An 18,030-nucleotide genomic window follows, 5' to 3' on the forward strand; every position below is an offset into this window, starting at 1 on the left:
CCACTCTGGTCGGGTCAGGACCAACACCTCCAGGTAGGGTTTGGAAGGAATTCTACTTGAAACCATGGCAATTTGCTGGATATCACTATTGACAAGATTGGACAGGCAGGACCAACAGTCTGACTCACCACAAGGCAGCTTTCTATGGAATTTACAAGTCCTGTATTCACATGACTTACCGCAACAATTATCTGTGCAAAGGAGTAGCAATGTTAATTCCTGCAACTAACAACAAAGGGTCCTTTGGCATCTTGAAGGAATACACTGTAGCATGAGCTTTCACGGACTACAGCCCATTTCATCAGATCACACACTAGGCCCTTCATTATTTTTAAAACAGTTCTGATAACTCTCCAAATATCAAGTGCTGTATTACTATGTACAGGAGGTCTCTCTGTAAATCAAAAGTTCAAACACAGAAACATTCACTACAATACATGTATGAACAAATTAGAAATGTCTATTGAAGTAGAGGCACTAGTACGAGCTTAATTGTTACGTGTGATGTGGAAGGGAAAACAATTTTATTTTCAGGTCACGATTCATTTGCAAAGGGGGAGTAGGTATGCTTTTATTTGGGACAAAAGGCACAAGCACATTGTAGCTAATGGTAAACTGAATTTATTTCCTTTTGGAAAACCATTCCAGTAATCTCCAGGTTCAGACTGCAGAGTAAACATTAATAACAGTAACATACAGGTTAGTTCAACTGATTCAAAAATTTGGCCATGTGACATCATTAAGGAAAAGTCTTGAACACTCAAAAGCTTCAAATGGTATCCAGGAAAAAAAATTCTTTGACAATCTACATAACAACTATTGCATATATGGTAATGCTATCTGTCATATCGCAAGGCTTACAAATATATATACAGGCCATATTCAGCTGGGGGATTCTGCTTGGAAAGGTGTTTTTTTTTTTTTTGGCAAGAATTTTCAGCAATAAAAATACTCTTGAATTCATCCGTTGTATACCAAAAGAGAGAGATTGTAGACATAAGCGAGAATGAAAGGAAGGCCAAATAGGGTTGTAAGGTATCACTGTGATTTCTTTCCCCCCTCTTTCTTTAAAATATCATTTCCTTAAGCCATTATTTCCATTATATGCCATTATTATCATTATTCCTAAATCCTGCTTGAATAGGGCCCAAGTCCACTTGTCTTTATAAGACCATTTTAGTATCAGACAACATAATACATGTGCAACACTTTATATACAGGAAGTCTCTCTGGTGCTCAAAAGTTCAAACACATGAACATCCAACGGTTTTGATAATACAAGTTGTATGGTACAATACAATGTTTCTGAATAATATACATTAACAATGAAAGTCTCGTGCAAAGATTAAAACATGTTCCCTTTTTCATGTGTGTGTGTGTCCTGCAAAGAATCCTCTCCCGATGAACTGGGCCTTGCACTAACTGCTATGCTGGGTCATTGTATGATTCTGCAAGGAAAAAAAAAAGATGACATGCTGTTATTGTAGAGCTGAGAAAACAAAATATGTTAGCAATGCTACAAAAAGACTGTATAAGAGGGAATCATAGTATGTCACTGTATTAGGTGGCCAAGATAAACCTGGATGTGAAAAAAACCAAAGAAAAATAAACAAAGGAAAAAATTTCGCTTTACATTGAAAAGGCACCTTACGCTGAGGTCCAAAACAGAGCTGTCTATTCACACATATGCTAAACTTGTACTGCCAGCACAGAATATGTATTTATTAAATTGAAGACAAAACCCATGGGCAGGTCACATGCAGAGAACTGGCAATGTGCCTTAGTCTTTTCCACCTATAGAAAGGGTCACAGGTTCATCCTGGAAAATCCACTTATGACATGTTTGAAAATAAATATTCTTTGTGTGGATAATTCCACAGGTACAATATGTTTTCAAGTGTACTCATGGAAAAGAATATCCTCTAAGTTTAGAATGAGAGTCTGATATGAGACCCAAAGTAAAACCGAATGTGTCTCTACCGGTATGTGACTCCTTTAATATATCTGAAAGCAGTAACAGCTGCACACTTAAGAACACTTAATAGGGCATACATTCCACTGAAAACTGTAGGCCCTATCTTGGAGAAAACACACTTAGAATTGATCCACAATGCATTAAGTACCACACAGTGGTTAAAATCCTATTGCTTAGGATGGTAAGTCACAACTAGAGTAGGTCCATTTGAATCAATGGGGCTTATGGAGGACTTGACTCACCAAATCCCCACTGAGTCAATGGAACAACTCTTGTATTATTTACTATGTTAAGCAATAGGATTTCAGGCAATGTTTCAAAAATTAATTAGGGTCCTGTGCGTAGGTCTAATAGCAAACACTATACCATTTGATTTCACAAATGTTGCCTCCCATGCCAAGTCTGTAAAAGAGTGATAGGCTGAAAGTAGTAACTATTACATGAAGAAATGTTGGTTTAAATTCAGCATGACTAAAAAATAGTCTAGTTCATTATAATTCTTCAGTATATGCACATTTCCATTGTAATGTTCAAAACGATATGCTCATGGTCAAACTAAAAGAGTACACATAGTTCCATGGGATGGATATCATATTATGAGACTCAAAATATAAATGAGTGTTTTGTGAATCCACAGCACCTGCTTCTATTTAACATCCAAATTATCCTTTGTTTCCTACACAGAGATAATTCCAATTACTGAGGCAGATAAGACATCATGTTCTGAAGGCAAAAAACTGGTAAGCTTGTTTCACTCTCTCACAGAATGTGGGAGATCCCCTCCCATCAGTGCTGAAGTGCTGAATTTTCAAACTCAAAACTTTTTCCTGAGTAAGAGGAGTGAAAGATTAACAAAACCCTGAAATGTGCCACTGCCTTAGGGTCGTAACATTTATAGCCCTGCTGGATTCAAGATTTCCTTCTTCTTCCTGCCAATCAAGGATTCTATCTTAAATGTGATCAGGTCATGGGATTACAGTATCAGTCAGATTTGGCTATTTCACTATGGAATACAAACTGTTTTTACTCTGAATAGGGTTGAATGCAGTAATGCTTCTTCATTGCTCAGACAACTGAGCTAATAACTTATTTTCTGCTATGCCGATCAACATACAGCAATATATTTGCTCTGATACCGGCCCAGTAATCATGCAGAGTTAATTGACAAAGAGTATAGACAGTGGTGCAGAAACGGCTATGTCTGTTTATCCATTTGAACTGCATGACTGGGATGAGAATTCAGTTTTGCATCTAAACCAGATCTTGTAAGTATTTCTTTTCTGAAGCACAACTCCCAGAATCTTCCTCCAGCCAACAGAACAAGTGGCTGTGAAAGTCACAGAGCAACCAAGCTGGATAGAGAAGAAATCTGGGACTCGTAGTTTCAAGAAGTAACTTTTGCAGCTCTGAACCCAATGCACACCCCCATCTGACCCTAGCCAACAGCGGGAGCAGACTGCCAACTTGAATGCTTCAGGAAGAAGACATGAAGAGAAGAGAAAAATCTGAAAAGTCATGTTCAAACCAATCTGTTTAAAGCTCAGTATATTTTGGATCAAAAGACTCTTCCTCGGGGGGCAAGTGAGCCAGTTTCAGCACAAGAGCAACTTAAATGGCAGTACACTTTATTACATTCTTTTCCCTCAAACCGTATCTATGTGTAAAACTGCTGTAATGTCGAAAGGACCCATGTGTCCCAGTGCTTCAAGTCCATTGCCAATCCTTTAATTATCCTAATGCACAATATGCACTCTTTTCTCAAAGTCTGTAGATGCTATATTGAGCCCTACACATTTACAAGGCTCCTCTTGCCCACTATAGCAGATGGACCACTGTGTACACATGAGGCTCTTTTTTCTGCCCTAGCCAACAATAGCAGAGCAAAAAGAGCTGCCGTGCTGGATCGTAGCCTATGTGTTTTAATGAGACCCCCTACCTCCTTTTTTTTTAAAAACTCTGAGTCACATGTGGCCAGTTTAGGGTTTTGAAAAGCCACACAGCAGTATGCGACACACTTGAAAGTAGGTTTTCATGTGTGCTCAGGACTCAAAACTACAATGATTTTTAAATTAAAAAACCCCTACGAAGGCACTAAAGTGGAAGGTACAAAATAAACGGCTTTACTGTCTTGCTCAGGCCTGCTTTAGTGTCCCACTGCTGATACGGCTTGCCGCACAATAAGAGTCTCAAGAGATAACAGAGATACAAACTCAGGGAAAAGTGATGGGGAAAGTCACTGAGGAAACCAGGGTAGCAACATGAGATTGGATCCAGAAAAGCACAAATGATATTTAGTCCACACAAAAAAGGTCGCCAGGCTCCTTCTTCCCATTAAAATTCCCTCAGCTGTTCTTGAGAGTTGGGGGAAACCTACAGAATGGTACAAAGGGGGTTAAGCAGCAGGGGGAGGATGTGGACTGATGGCATTCAAGATGAGTACAATCCCTTTTGAATCTAAACCAGAGTCAATTTGTCGAACATGGGTCTGTGAGGACTTAAGTGGCCTCTCCATTTTAAAATATGTTTAGTCAACATGCATGTAAGAACTGTATATTTTAAGAGCAATAATAAGCCAGAGAAAAATACCTGGCTGGGAAGAAATACTCTCTGAGCAGACCATAGTTGTAACATTTATGAGGTAAAAAGTTGAAAGATGGAAGGAAGGGGAAACATTTTTTTAATCCTGCAGAGAGCCACATTATAAAAAACAAAGAAAAAAGAGAGAGCTCTCTATTGGAGACCCCATGTCTAAGTGACTGAAAAACTGCAACCATTAATCCCAGTGATGAACTGTTGGAAGTTTTGTTTTAAGGGTTTTTTATATATATATAAAGAAGGTTGTGTTTAAAAATTTAGGACAAAATGTTCCTCTATTATCCACACAGTAGATCTCAAGTCTGATATTCTCTTCCTGCCATGGGCTCAGGACTCCCACTTCCATGACAATGGGAGTTGACACAAATGGGGAAATCAGAAGATGGAGCTCCTGTTGACATGAACATGGGAGCTTTCAGTGCACAGAGAGAACCAATATTAGAGTTAAAAGCTTCTGTGTAACTATAAGAATGGAATTTGCCCTTCACAGGACACAGACTATATTTAAGGCAGATACTTTAACATTGCTCTTTTGGAAAACATGCAGTACTAAATAACTTCCCTGAGCGTATCATTCCATTTTTCTCTCTCCCTCCTCCTTGCCCTCCACTCTACTCACAATTCAACAAACCCAAAGGTGGTAAACCTATTACTTTCTTTTACACTGGCTCATTATTGCTGAATCTCCATTGTATATCTTCAAGACTTTTTCTAATAGTATAACTTTTTAAAAGATTTGCTGTAGTTATTGCCATTTTGAAGAGGAGGATACGAAGATTCAAATTAATATCCTTTTTCAGTTGTGAAATTGTTATTTTTTGATTTGTCATTTTTACTAGACAATCTCACTCCCTTCTCTCTCTCAGCACCCCTCCGACACACAAGTAATCTACAAAGACTTTCAGTTTCACTAAAGTAAACTGTGTGCACAACTTGGTGGTGCAATAATTTAAAACTGCATATGAATCAAATAAAACTGGGCACTTAAAAAAAAGCTGACTAGAGAGTTCTAATTTCACACAGTCGTGACACCAGCACATCCACATGCCCAAGACCCTAAGACCATACGTGCTGAACCATTCAAGGGCCTAAAGACTCAATGAAATCAATGAGACCTCATACCTGCATAATCATATACTCATCCCTTTCAGATCCAGAATTTGCCAGTTCTTTGTACCCCTCACAATCTGCAGAAACAGCTTGCAGCTTTATATTTTGGACTGTGCACACTTTCATGCACCAAAAAAAAAAAAACCCAAAACAAAACAAAAAACCCCTCATACCTGTTTTTCTCCACTGTGTTCTACTCTGTTAAAAGAATTTCCAGCTTTCAGTGCAACAATGGCTAAAAAAATTTCCTTGAGAAAAGACAGGTATGAGTATGTGTGTTTGCTGTCGCCAACTCTTTCTTAATCTGAACTAAATTCTTAAGGAAAAGAATCTCAGAGGAAAAACAAAGGGAGGGAGAGAGAGCTTTAAAAAATGCTCCCAAGAAAAGAAGCTCCCACTAATTCACTACTCCATTAGAATCCCTAATGTGAAGTGCTGTTGCTTTCAATTTAAATGAGACATTTTGAAGCTGAATGAAATGAATGCAATTGTTTCTCAAAAGCAGATTATAAATAAAGAAATATAAAGATTAAATGGGGATGTTATTGTTCAACAGATGGTGGCAATATCACAGCAGTATGTTTTTTTCCCTGTCTCCTTAATTCAAGAAAACGAACCGGCAGTAATCAATCATCAGCGATTAACTAATTATGGCATGCTAACATTTTACAATTCATGAGAAATCTACATTTTAAACGGCTCTTCCAGCTTCTCTCTCTTTCGGCAAACCTACTGCATTCCAATATGGTTTCAGTTTGTAAAACATATTTCTACATCACTAACCTTTAAGAATAGCTTTAAAAAAACAAAAAAAAACAAAACCAATTGGTTTCCAACCGGCTGGATAATAAGTCTTTTGACCTGCATTCTTCTCTGACCCATTAAGGTCACCTCTGTGCTCGGGCATATATGAAATGCCTGCAAGTCCTGCATTTCATCTCTTGCCCACTCAAAATAAAGCTTTCTTTAAATGTGTCTGTACGGGTCCCAAAAGACTGGGGAGGCATCCCTGTAGTGGGCAATAGAGGGACAGAAGCTCTTGCCTTTATTAATGAATGCAGACCATTATGAGTCTGGCTGGCTCCTGCACTGTTCCCAGAAGCATATACTGTACGTGACTTAAAATGCTAGAATATTGACACAAAGCGAGCCAGGCAACCCTAAGGAAAATTACTCCTTGGATATAATGTAGGCTCGTAACAGCTATTAGAGTACAAAATAAAACCCTCCGGGATCAAACTGACATATACAGCATTCTACCTACTCCTCAAACATTAGAAGAATTTCTTTGTGAAGGCATTCTCAAGGACAGCATTAAACTGACTTTTGTAGCAATCTGCAACAGCTTTTTGGCTTACAGCTTTTAGTACTAAATCTCTAGTTTGAATCAATATAAGTACTATATCCTCCACATTAATCAATACATTTGGTTCAATACACATTCTATTAAATTATACTTTCTAATCAAGATTTTCTTCTCCAGGTCCCTCATTCCTCCCTCCCTCTATGCCTCTTACTTTCAATTCGTCTTCAGGGGATGGAAGGATGCTGGATTTTCTTGGCAGAGAAATGGGAGCCAATGTGAAAATGGACAAACCCAGCAAAATCTTAATTAAAACTCCTTACTACCAAACAGAGAATTTGATTCTGATCTCAATATGATTTCCAGAATTTGTATTGTAATACTTAATGTGTCTAGCTGTCAGGACTGGCTATATGCAGCAAAACTAGACAAAGTGTGATATGTTCAAGAATGTGAAAAAGCTACAGGTGTACAAATCCGGTGAAGAAATAGCATTGTTTCCATTGTTGCTAAAAAAAATCCCCCAAAACAAAACAAAACAAAAAGAAAACACTAATGTAGAGGAGGAACAACACTCACAATGAAAACTAATGGAGGAACAAAAACAATACCTGCACACAGGCCACCCCTCAAATGTACTACCTGCACAATGGTTTCTTTGTTTCTATTATTCACATCATGGTAATCTTTCACATGGATCATTCTGTTTGGAAACTGCCGTTGCCTGAAAATATGGCCGTGAGAATGGTAACTGGATCGTGCTATTACAGTTTAAAAATGTTTTAAAGTTGCCTCCAATCTATTTACATTTACAATGGTAAATGAAGATTTTGAATGATGAGGATTTAATAATCTTAGAATTTATGAACTGCAGTGCTGGATGGGACCTTGCGGATCATCAAGTCCAGCCTCTGTCCATCATCATCATCATCATCATCACCTTTGAACTGCAGAGCTGGAAGGGACCCTATGGATCATTGAGTCTAGCCCCTCTCAAGGAGGCAACATTGTGGGATTGAACTCCCAACTCTCTTTGGATACAACCTTTGGATCCACAGCCAGAAACTTAAACTGCTGAACTATAAAGCAGGTTGTTTTTTTTAAATAGCTATTTTCATCTTCTGTTTCTGATATGAACCTATTAGGATACATTTGAGGCCCTTTTTCAGAGGTTCTGCCAAGCAAGTTGGGTGACCTTCTTACACTGGTACCTACTGTTGTGTCTTCTTTTTTGAAGCTTTTCCACTTTTTAAAATACTGAACCTATTTTTAATGTTGATGTTTTATTTTCCTTTCTGTTTTTTACATTATATTCTGTTGGATGGAATTGTTTTACTTCTATAGTTTGTAACCAGAAAAAAAAATCTTAATGAGAGGACATTATTTTTCATACTGTGAAACTATTCTATTTAAGGGCGAAAAGGTGAGGTGACACGTATATACTTTTAAATATATGTATATATAAATTCAGAGGCCTTCTTCCGGTGATGTCACTGTAGTAGCACAAAGCTCATTGTGTGATCAGCTGCACATTTCTAGAGTGTGACAAAAAGGTGGTATTCAGTATCAGTTTTGCGGCACAAGCAATTGCACAGGTCCCTACCCTACTGTATTTTAGCACAACAGCACTAGCAGGATTTTTAAGTGTATCAGTACTGCCCTGGATTTAGTTCTTAAGATTGTTGGGGCTGTCTAGAACCAAAGCACACTACTGAAAGAAAATGGAACTGGTCTTCTCAGCTGCCTGGATATGCTGAAAGAACCTGAGATACTTAGATAATCCACTTGGAGATTTTCAGAAGAAATAGGAACTATAACTGGAAATAAATAAATACTTGCAGAGGAGGTTGGTCTAAAGCAAGGCCAATTTACTGTATTGATGAGATACCTGAATTTAATATGCGGTTCTATTCTCTGATGGAAATTAAGAAGTGAAAAGGCCCAGTAGAGGGTCTTAATCTAGATGTGATAAATATTTAGTTATGAACCTGCAGCATCCAACCCTTATGTCACATTTATAAACAATTTAGCAGAATTCAGCTGAAATCTTTCATCTAATTATCTAAGAGTAAGTTTAAATGAATCCAATAATTACTTCTGAGTAGGCATGTATAGATTATATATCTTATTATTTGTAACTACTGCATTGCACACTATCATATTCATTGGGCAAAATCTTCTGTTTGCAAGTTTTCCTATTGAATATATGCACTATAATCCTTACATTTATGCCTCTGGATTGCCAACAATGATTTTCTTTTTTTGTGTGGATGCTCTCCCTTCCCCCCAGCTCCAGTCACCATGTATCTGAAAAGAAACTGCAGCATTTTCTTTTGACATTTAACACCAGTCTACACAATAACATCTAACACTCTCTGGACGACATTATACCACTATCACAGAAAAAGGTGAGAGAGCACAGCAAAAGTCAAGATGAGAAATTTAGAGAAAATGAGTATAGAAATAGACCTTTTCTTCTTCTGTCACTCACATACGTTTCCTACAGCATGATTAATTGGAACTTTCAAAATTAACAAGTCTCAGTTCCAATAACATTCTCCAAATATTCATAAATTAGGAAGGAGAAATGGTTTTGGTCAACCATTTCATGCATAAGTCAGACAAAAACAACCATATGTAAGAAAAAAAAGAATATAATTTATTTTAAAAACTACTGTATGTAAATAGTCAGGGCTTGGACATCATCTTGCTATTTTAAGGCTTCCATGTATGGGTGGAACCAATGAATAGGAGCTTTTCTGCTTATGATACCACCACACCTATCTACATCAGTACTCTTCCAATCAGGGAGAAAAGACAAAGAGAAATAAAAAAAATCATTGTGATAGCAAAGAAGTGTCCATCCAAGGGTACCAGAAATGTACTTTATCAACAAAAGGGAAACTTGGATTATTTTAAAAAATGATCTAAACTATGAAGATTTAATCTAACTATGAAAAAGATTGAACTAGTGGAATGAACTGTACTGGTTCTGACATAAAATGGAAGATACTATTTCTGAATATTCCTCTGCATTAAAAACTCCTTATAAATAGGAAAACCAGTGCCTAGAGGCAAAACTACAATCCAAAAAAGAAAACAAAATTCAATATGAATGCTGATTAGTCACTAGTTCACTTTGAAACTGTAAGGGCCAGTGGACTAGCTTCTGGTGGGCTATATGCAATATATACTATATGTCTGTTAACATAACTAAAATAACTAATTTTGTTTGAGTAACTCATGCAGTTGCATTTTAAGCACATGACAGCAATGCAAAAACTAAAACCTCACTGGCACATGCTTACTGCAAATAGAGAGGTTACTTACTTGTAACTCTGGTTCTTTGAGTGGTCATCTGTGAATTCACATTATAGAGTTTAATCTGCACTTCTGCAGAGGTTTCTGGAATATTCTAGGGCTTTATGACGCATTCGCCGGGACTGACCCCCTAGTGCACGTGGTTCACCCGTCCTGGTGATTGCCTCAGTTCCCAAACAGCCCGCTGCTGTATCGAAAGAAACAGACATGACGGACAGAGGGGAGGATGGGCAGGAAGTGTGAATTCACAGATGACCACTCAAAGGGTCAGAGTTACAGGTAAGTCACCTCTCCTTTTTCGTGGTCTCTGTGAATGCACACTATATTAACAAACTTACCTATCTGGAGGAGGGACATTACGGAAGAACAGATAACAGAACTGCTTGTCCGAAGGCTGCATCCGACTTTGCTCTGACATCCAGACGGTAATGAGAGGCAAAGGTCAACGGTGCTGACCAGGTGACCACCCTGCAGATTTCAGGAATAGGGACACATCTCAGGAAAACTGTAGAGACAGCTACAGCCCTAGTAGAATGTGCCTTAATGCCAGCAGGCAAACGCTTTCAGGCAAGTTGGTATGCAAGACGTATAGTTGCAACGATTCAGCGAGAGATGGTCTGAGAAGAAATATGAGTTCCCCTGTGTGGTAAATGAGGGGAAACAAAAAGCCTCTTAGACTTGCGAAAAGAATCAGTCCGAGAAACATAGAAGGCCAAAGCTCATCTGATGTCCAAGAGATGGAAGGAGACGGTGAAGGAAAGATGGGTTGTTTAAGGTGAAACTCAGAGATTACCTTTGGGAGAAAGGAGACATCAGGATAAAATGTAACTTTGTCAGGGTGAAACTGAAGAAATTGGGAATCAACTCGAAGAGCAGCAAGATCAGAGGCTTTGTGGGCTGAGGTGATAGCAACTAGGAAAAGGGTCTTAAAGGAAAGAAGATGTTCTGATGTCGTGGCGAGGGGTTCAAAGGGAGGAAGTATGAGACATCGGAGGACAGTATGTAGTGTAGTCTGGAAAGTCGCATGTTAGAGACCCCTCTGAGGAATTTCTTCAGTGTTGGGTGACAGAATAGCATGGCAGCATCAGAGTCCTTTGGCTAATGGGCTACGATGGCACATATATACACCCTGAGAGTACACAAGGATAGATGTTGTTTAGAAAGGTGAGAGAAGAATTTAAAAAGCGCCAAAGACTTGTTGGAATAGTTGGGAGTTTGTGCTGAGCTGCAAACTTCTGAAAGGCAGCCCATTTGTAGATATAAAGCTGCATGGTAGTGGACTTTCTAGCATTAGCTAGAATAGTAGCTACAGAGGGTGAATTCTCCATGCTGTGAGGTGGAGAACGGGAAGGTTGGGGTGAAAAGTCTGGCTTTGGTGCTGGGTGAGCAGGTGAGGCATGGAGGGAAGGTGGATGAAGTCCCTGGAGATTGAGAGGAGCATGCTGAACCGGGGTTGTCTGGACCACCATGGGGCAATGAGAATCGTGTTTGAGTGCTCCTGATGGAGTTTGACAATGGTCCCGAGGAGAAGAGGAATAGGAGGAAAAAGGTAGATTAGGTGTGGCATCCACTGTGTCATGACAGCATCTCGGAGGGAACCTGGACCAATTCCTGCTCTGGAACAGTAAAGAGCGCATTTTGTATTTTGAGCCGTAGCAAAAATGGCGATGTATGGCTTTCCCCACAGGTTGGAAATCTGGAGGAAGACGATGTTAAGGACACATTTGTGCATCTGGGTGCGGAGTCTGCTGGGTGAATCTGTCAGTTGATTGTGTTGACTGGAAATATGAACTGCTACTGGGAAAATATGGTGTTCAAAACACCTTTCCCAGAGCTGAACCATGAGGTATAGCAGGGGAAGAGAGTGGGTGCCACCCTGCTTGTTCAGATAAAAAAGTGCAGTGGTATTGTCTGTAGTTACTTGTATGGCTGCACCTGTAACGAGTGGTTTGAAAGTGCGAAAAGCTTTGAAAATGGCTAGGAGCTCTAGGTTGTTGATATGAAGCCATTTTTCGGAGCAAGACTACAGGGCATGAATATGAATGCCATTGCAATGAGCTCCCAAACCTGTGGGACTTGTATCTGTGGTAACCTGTACGGAGAGTTGAAGGGGTGCAAAGGGTCTTCCCATGGAGAGATTGGCGTTTGTGTCCTCCTGGCATTAAGGCTGTGAGTTCGGGAGCAACTGTTAGTTTTTTCGTAGGTAGGTTGGACATGGTGTCGAAGAGGGAGAGGTACCATGCCTGCAGAGAACAATTTTTAAGTGAGCAAGTATGACTGATGTGGTAGATGCAATGAGGCCAAGAAGTCACTTTGTCTGGTGTGTGATGACCATTGCATGAGGGTAAAAATGCTGGAGGATTACGTGAATTCTCTTTGCATGTTCTTGGGGAAGAAAAGCTCTTGCCTTTCATGAGTCTAGAACTGCACCTATGCAAGTCACTTTCTGTGAAGGAATCAGTGTAGATTTGTCTTTGTTGACTTTTAAGCTCAGATTCTCGAGGAGGGAGAGAGTGTAGTCTATATCGCAGAGTGCTTGAGAACATGAGGGGGCTACGAGCAACCAGTCATTGATGTATGGGAAGACAGAAATTCCCTGCATGCGGGGATGGGCTCCTATGGGGGCCATGCACTTTGTAAATACCTGATGAGTGGTGGAAAGTCCAAATGAGAGGGCTTTGAACTCATAGGTAGCATTTCCGAGAGAGAATCTGAGAAATTTTCAGTGGCCTTAGTGAATGGTGATGTGAAAGTAGGCATCACTTAAACCGATGACAGTGAATCAATTGTTCTTTTGGAGGATGGGTAGAATGTGTTCCAGTGTCACCATGTGAAAACGTTTCTGGATTATGTAATAATTGAGGTCCCTGAGGTCAAGAACAGGACACAGACCTCTGTCTCTTTTCAGCACTGTGAAGTACTGGGAAAGGAACCCAGGGTCATTTTCTAGGATGAGTGATATAGCATCCTTCAAGAGGAGGGACTGGATCTCTTTTTTAAGGACATGTGATGGTGTGGTGAGAATTATCCTTGGTGGTGGTAGGAATGCAAATTCTATTGCATAGCCCATGGCAATGATAGTGAGGACCCAATTGTTGGTGGTGATGGCTACCCAAAATGAAAGGTGGGATGCAAGGCTAGTGGTATTGAAGGGGAGAAAGTAGGAAGGCGGAATCTGGGCTGCTTGAAAGTCAAAGACCCTGTTTTGTTTTTCTTGTCAGGTTGCTGGAAGGACTGTTGGGGATGTTGTCTTTGTGTGGAATGTCGAGGTTGAAAGGAAGAAGAGGGCTGCGGCAAGTATAGTTGTTTGTCAGTATTGTTGGTAGGAGTAGGGTTGACACCACTGATATTGGTGGGGTCTGTAGTATAGTTGTGTGTTGTATGAGCATGCTGCTTTTCTCAATTTTTGGAGGTTGTCCAAAATCTCATCAGTTTTATTATCAAAGAGGCCAATGCCATCAAAGAGTAGGTCTTCAATGTGCATGCGGGAATAATCAGGTGAACGAAGCCAAGTGTGTCTTCAGAGGGCAACAGCTGTAGCCATGCAGCCTCCATAACATGCCATGCGGTGATACACTCTTGGCGTGCTAGAGCCATAGCCTCTTGATGAAAAGCAAGGCCACAGGATTTGTATTCAGCAGATGCTGATTGAAGTGATGGAAGGGCTTTATTCCATAAGAACTGATGGTAGCCCGCTGTGGCTGCCAAATAATTTGCCACACGGAGAGTGAAGGAAGCGAGGTAGTAGATTCTGCGGCCAATAATATCGAGCTTCCTGTCTTCCTTGTTGTTAGGTGTTCCATTAGACCAGTTTTGTGCTCTGTTTTGAGTGGCATCTATTATCATCAAATTTGGAGGTAGATGTTTGGAGAGGAGTGCTATATTATCTCCATATGTTTTGTATAAATTTTTCACTCTTCTGGAGATTTGTGGTATAGAAGATGGTTTGGACCATGACTGTTTTATCGATTTTGGAAGAGATGGGATGAATCTCATATGAAGTGGAGGAATTTGGTCTTCATTAATGTCTTCATAGACCTTATCTGATTCGCACTGAACTAGTTGTTGTACGTCGAGATCCATAGCCTTAGCTATGTGGAGCACCAGCTGAAAGTAGGAGGAAAAATCTTCTGATGGGTATGGAGGGTTGGTATTGGCCACATCAGAGTTGGGTGTTGGTAAGTTAGGAGGGGACTCCTGTGATGGTAGAGAGTCTGAAGTGTCAGAATTGGATGATATCAGAGAGGGAGGTCAGTATGGAGAGACCAAGACATCCAGTGGAGTAGCACATGGGTAGTCTCTCATTTCACTGCTATCCTGTTTAGATGGTATGGAGTGAGTGGTACCATGATGAGGTTTAGAGTGTTTGAGTTGATGGGTATGATTCACATCTAGAGGTGTGGTTGAAGGGCCAGTGTAAGTTGTAGTCACCTGAAGAGAGGAGGCACGGACATGTGAAAGTGTGGCAGGTTCAGCAGTTGGTACCAAAGTTGCAGCCAATGGTCAACAGCGTTTCGGTACCGTAGGTGACTGCACTGGACGATATTCAGAGGTATGCTTCCTCTTACAGGAAGGCTTTTGTGGCTTTGGTACCACAGGAGGGAGTGAGGGATCATCTGCAGATGAAGACTGGTCATACTCCTGTGTTCGTGGACGGTACTGAGGACAGGACTGTAAGTCTGAGGAATCAGAATGGTAGTAGTATGAATACCAAGGGTGCTTTGGTTTGATATAGAGACCTGTATCAGGGCACCAGTAATGGTATGAGCGATGTCGGTATCACTTGGGAGGGACCTCATAGTATGCTGGTGGCTCATACAGAGTGATTCGTTTAGGATGACGGTACCGAATCAAAGAATCATGTGGTGCCAGCAACCCCGTTGACATCAGAGGTTGTGGAAGATCAGCACTGGAAGGACCAGTCTCCGGTGTATGGTGTGTCTTTTGGGATTGTTTGCATGGAGGCTGCGGATCAGCTAAAACAGATGCTGAATCCAACTGGTACATGGAGACAGAGCAACTGGAAGGGCTTGAGTGGTCTGATCTTGGTAATACTGTCACCTCAATCCAGGTGTTAGTCCACAAAGAAGAGGCGAAGGAGGTTGGCCTGATGGTGGAGGTAAATAGTCATTGTCATCCACGGAAATAGAGTCAAGGCAAAAAATCTGTTGATTGTGAAGTGGGATTGAGGGTGTGGATTTATGTGTAGAGAGTGCCTGCCTAGGAGGCTGGACCTCAGTACCAGACTTCTTTGATTTTTTTGGGCTTAGAGTGCTCCGATGTCGAGGGAAGCTTTGGTACTGGCGTCGACTTCAATGTCAATGCAGCAGACTTTGACTCTGAGACCGATTTAGACTTAGGTTTTGATTTTGGTGTTGGAGAAGTCGTAGGGACATCAGGTGAAGCAGATTGAACTTGGGAAGTTATGTAGTCTCCATAGTTGGTACAGGGTGGAGGGAGTGTTTCCAGAGAAAGGACCTGAGATGTTGTTGTCTAAGTTTAAGAGCCTGTTTTGTGAGATTTTTACAGAATCAGCACAATTGGTTGATGAGATTCTCCCAAGCAGAAAAGGCAAGAATCATGTCTGTTCGAGAGAGGGACCTTGTTAGGGTATGATGAGCACTGTCTGAATGGCCCTATAGGGGCCATAAAATAGTGAAAAAAAGGGGGAAGGGAGAAGGGAAAGGAAGGGGTGGTTGAGGAGGGATACTGAAAGTCTCTCTCTAATTTCCCTCTGTTTATTCTTCAAATGTAGAAGAGAAGATAAAGGCGAACAGAGAGCTCGTCGAGAGAAGAACCCTCAGTGGTGGCAAAAAGGAACTGAGGCAATTGCCAGGATGGGCAAACCATGTGCACTGGGGGGGCAGTCCTGGTGAATGCGTCATAAAGCTCTAGAATATTCTGGAAACCTCTGCGCAAGCGCAGATCAAACCCTCATAGTGCGCATTCACAGAGACCACGAAGAAAGATCTAGTTTATAATACTGATTTGAAGGTGTAATTTGAAGAAATCATAGTTCGCCTGATTTAAGACCTCAAGAAGTGATTTGGCAGCAATACCTGAACTGGACTTGCATGTATCACTTAATCTTAAGGTGAATTTTGTCTCTGATGGAAACAGGACACTCCCCAAGTAAGTTACTATAAACCTGACAGCCTTCAGGCATAGTAATTCAATGGGGAGGGGACTTGCAAGCAAGCAGGCTCCTCTGGCTAGTTTCTTGCACACCTGTCACTTTATTAGGCACACTGCCCCTCCGTTAAGCCTTCCCAGTTGAGAAAGAAAACAGAAGCTGGAGAACGAAGATTCTGCATTTCTGTACCACTGCTCTGGTACAGCAGAGTAACATGGGACAGAAAGCTTTGATAGGCGAGATCATCTAATCAAATATTCAAGGATTAAGTCAGTGTGTTATGGACAGATGTGTTTGTGTGCCAGTTGTTGCTACGCTTTAAGTTTTTTTTCCCCTTGTAATGTTTAATTTATCATGCTGGTGCTTTTCAAACTAGAACATCTGTAAACAAATTTAAATACGACCTCTCTTGTTTTACATCCATGTGTTGTGCTCCTTCTCTGTGCCTCAACTGTAGATACCTTCAAGACAACTAGATCTATGTCAGGAAATGAAAGCAGACTAAGAAACTTGATAAGCTTGAAAGTATATTTTTTTTAAATGCGGATAAGCATTCTCCATTTGCTTAGTTCTCAGTAAGGAACTTAATTCAGGGAGCACAACTCATGGTATGTATACACTTCTTATAGGTCAAAGCCAATTAAACAAACTACTGCTAAATATTTAACAGCTCTATTTAGTAATTAGGGACAAATAATGGGAGCTTAAATGGATAATCACACAGATGTTTTTAAAGACTAATCCAGCTATAATGTCATTTATATCCATTTAACAGGCTTCACATTTCTATATGTGGCATTAAATAGCAAGTTCTAAAGAATTTTCCCCGACCTGCATGCTACATTGATTTCAGTATATCTGTCTATTTTATTTATAGGTCGCCTTTTTCCGATAAGGGGACCCAAGACAGTTCACAATACTTAAAACAAAAACACGCCCCCCAAAACACATAATGGGTTAAACATTAAGAAACAAATAAACGACACGCTAATTAAAATACAGTTGAATAATTAAAAGCAAGTAAACATTAAAAGCTATCTTCACTTTAAAAAGGCATCTAGGGTCTCAATCATGATTGTTAAAAGCCTGCCTGAAGAGATGGGTCCTCAGTTGTCTGCAGAAGGATAAAAAGGAGGAGAACAGCCTGATTTCCTGAGGGAGAGCATTCCACAGTCTGGGCGCTGTCACAAAGTAGTCCCTCTTTCATGTTCCCATCAGCTGTGCCTTTGCTAGCAATGGGACCAAGAAGAGGGCCTCCTCTGATGATGAAGACTCATATGGGGACACACAGTTGTCCACGTAGCCTGGACCCAAGCTGTATAGGGCTTTATAACCTGCACTTTGAATTGGACCCAGAAATGGACTGTTAGCCAGTGCAGTTGCTGTAACAGGGGTGTTATATGTTCCCTAAAATTGGTCCCAGTCTGGCTGCTGCAGTTTGAATCAGCTGAGGTTTCTGAACTGTTTTCAAAGACAGCCCCGCATAGAGTGTGTTACAATAATCTGAGTGGGATGTAACAAAGGCACAAGTCACTGTGGTCAAATCAGTCATCTCATGTCATGGGTGCAGGTTTTAACTGTGCACAAGCACTT

The 18,030-nt window shown here is 40.5% G+C and overlaps 1 protein-coding gene across 18 annotated transcripts in view; it reads right to left on the minus strand.

Moving 5' to 3' along the window:
- Positions 1-605: 605 nt before the first annotated feature.
- ZNF521 (zinc finger protein 521) overlaps positions 606-18,030 on the minus strand; it is a 366,934-nt gene continuing 349,509 nt past the window's right edge. For all 18 annotated transcript variants that reach the window (XM_072998868.2, XM_072998870.2, XM_072998867.2 and 15 more), the window contains one exon: positions 606-1,448. In XM_072998868.2, coding sequence (XP_072854969.1) covers positions 1,419-1,448 — 30 coding nt within the window. In that variant the 3' untranslated portion in view covers positions 606-1,418. The remainder of the gene's footprint in view (positions 1,449-18,030) is intronic.

This window comes from Pogona vitticeps, chromosome 4 (genome assembly GCF_051106095.1).
Source record: "Pogona vitticeps strain Pit_001003342236 chromosome 4, PviZW2.1, whole genome shotgun sequence".
Taxonomy (NCBI): Eukaryota; Metazoa; Chordata; class Lepidosauria; order Squamata; family Agamidae; genus Pogona; species Pogona vitticeps.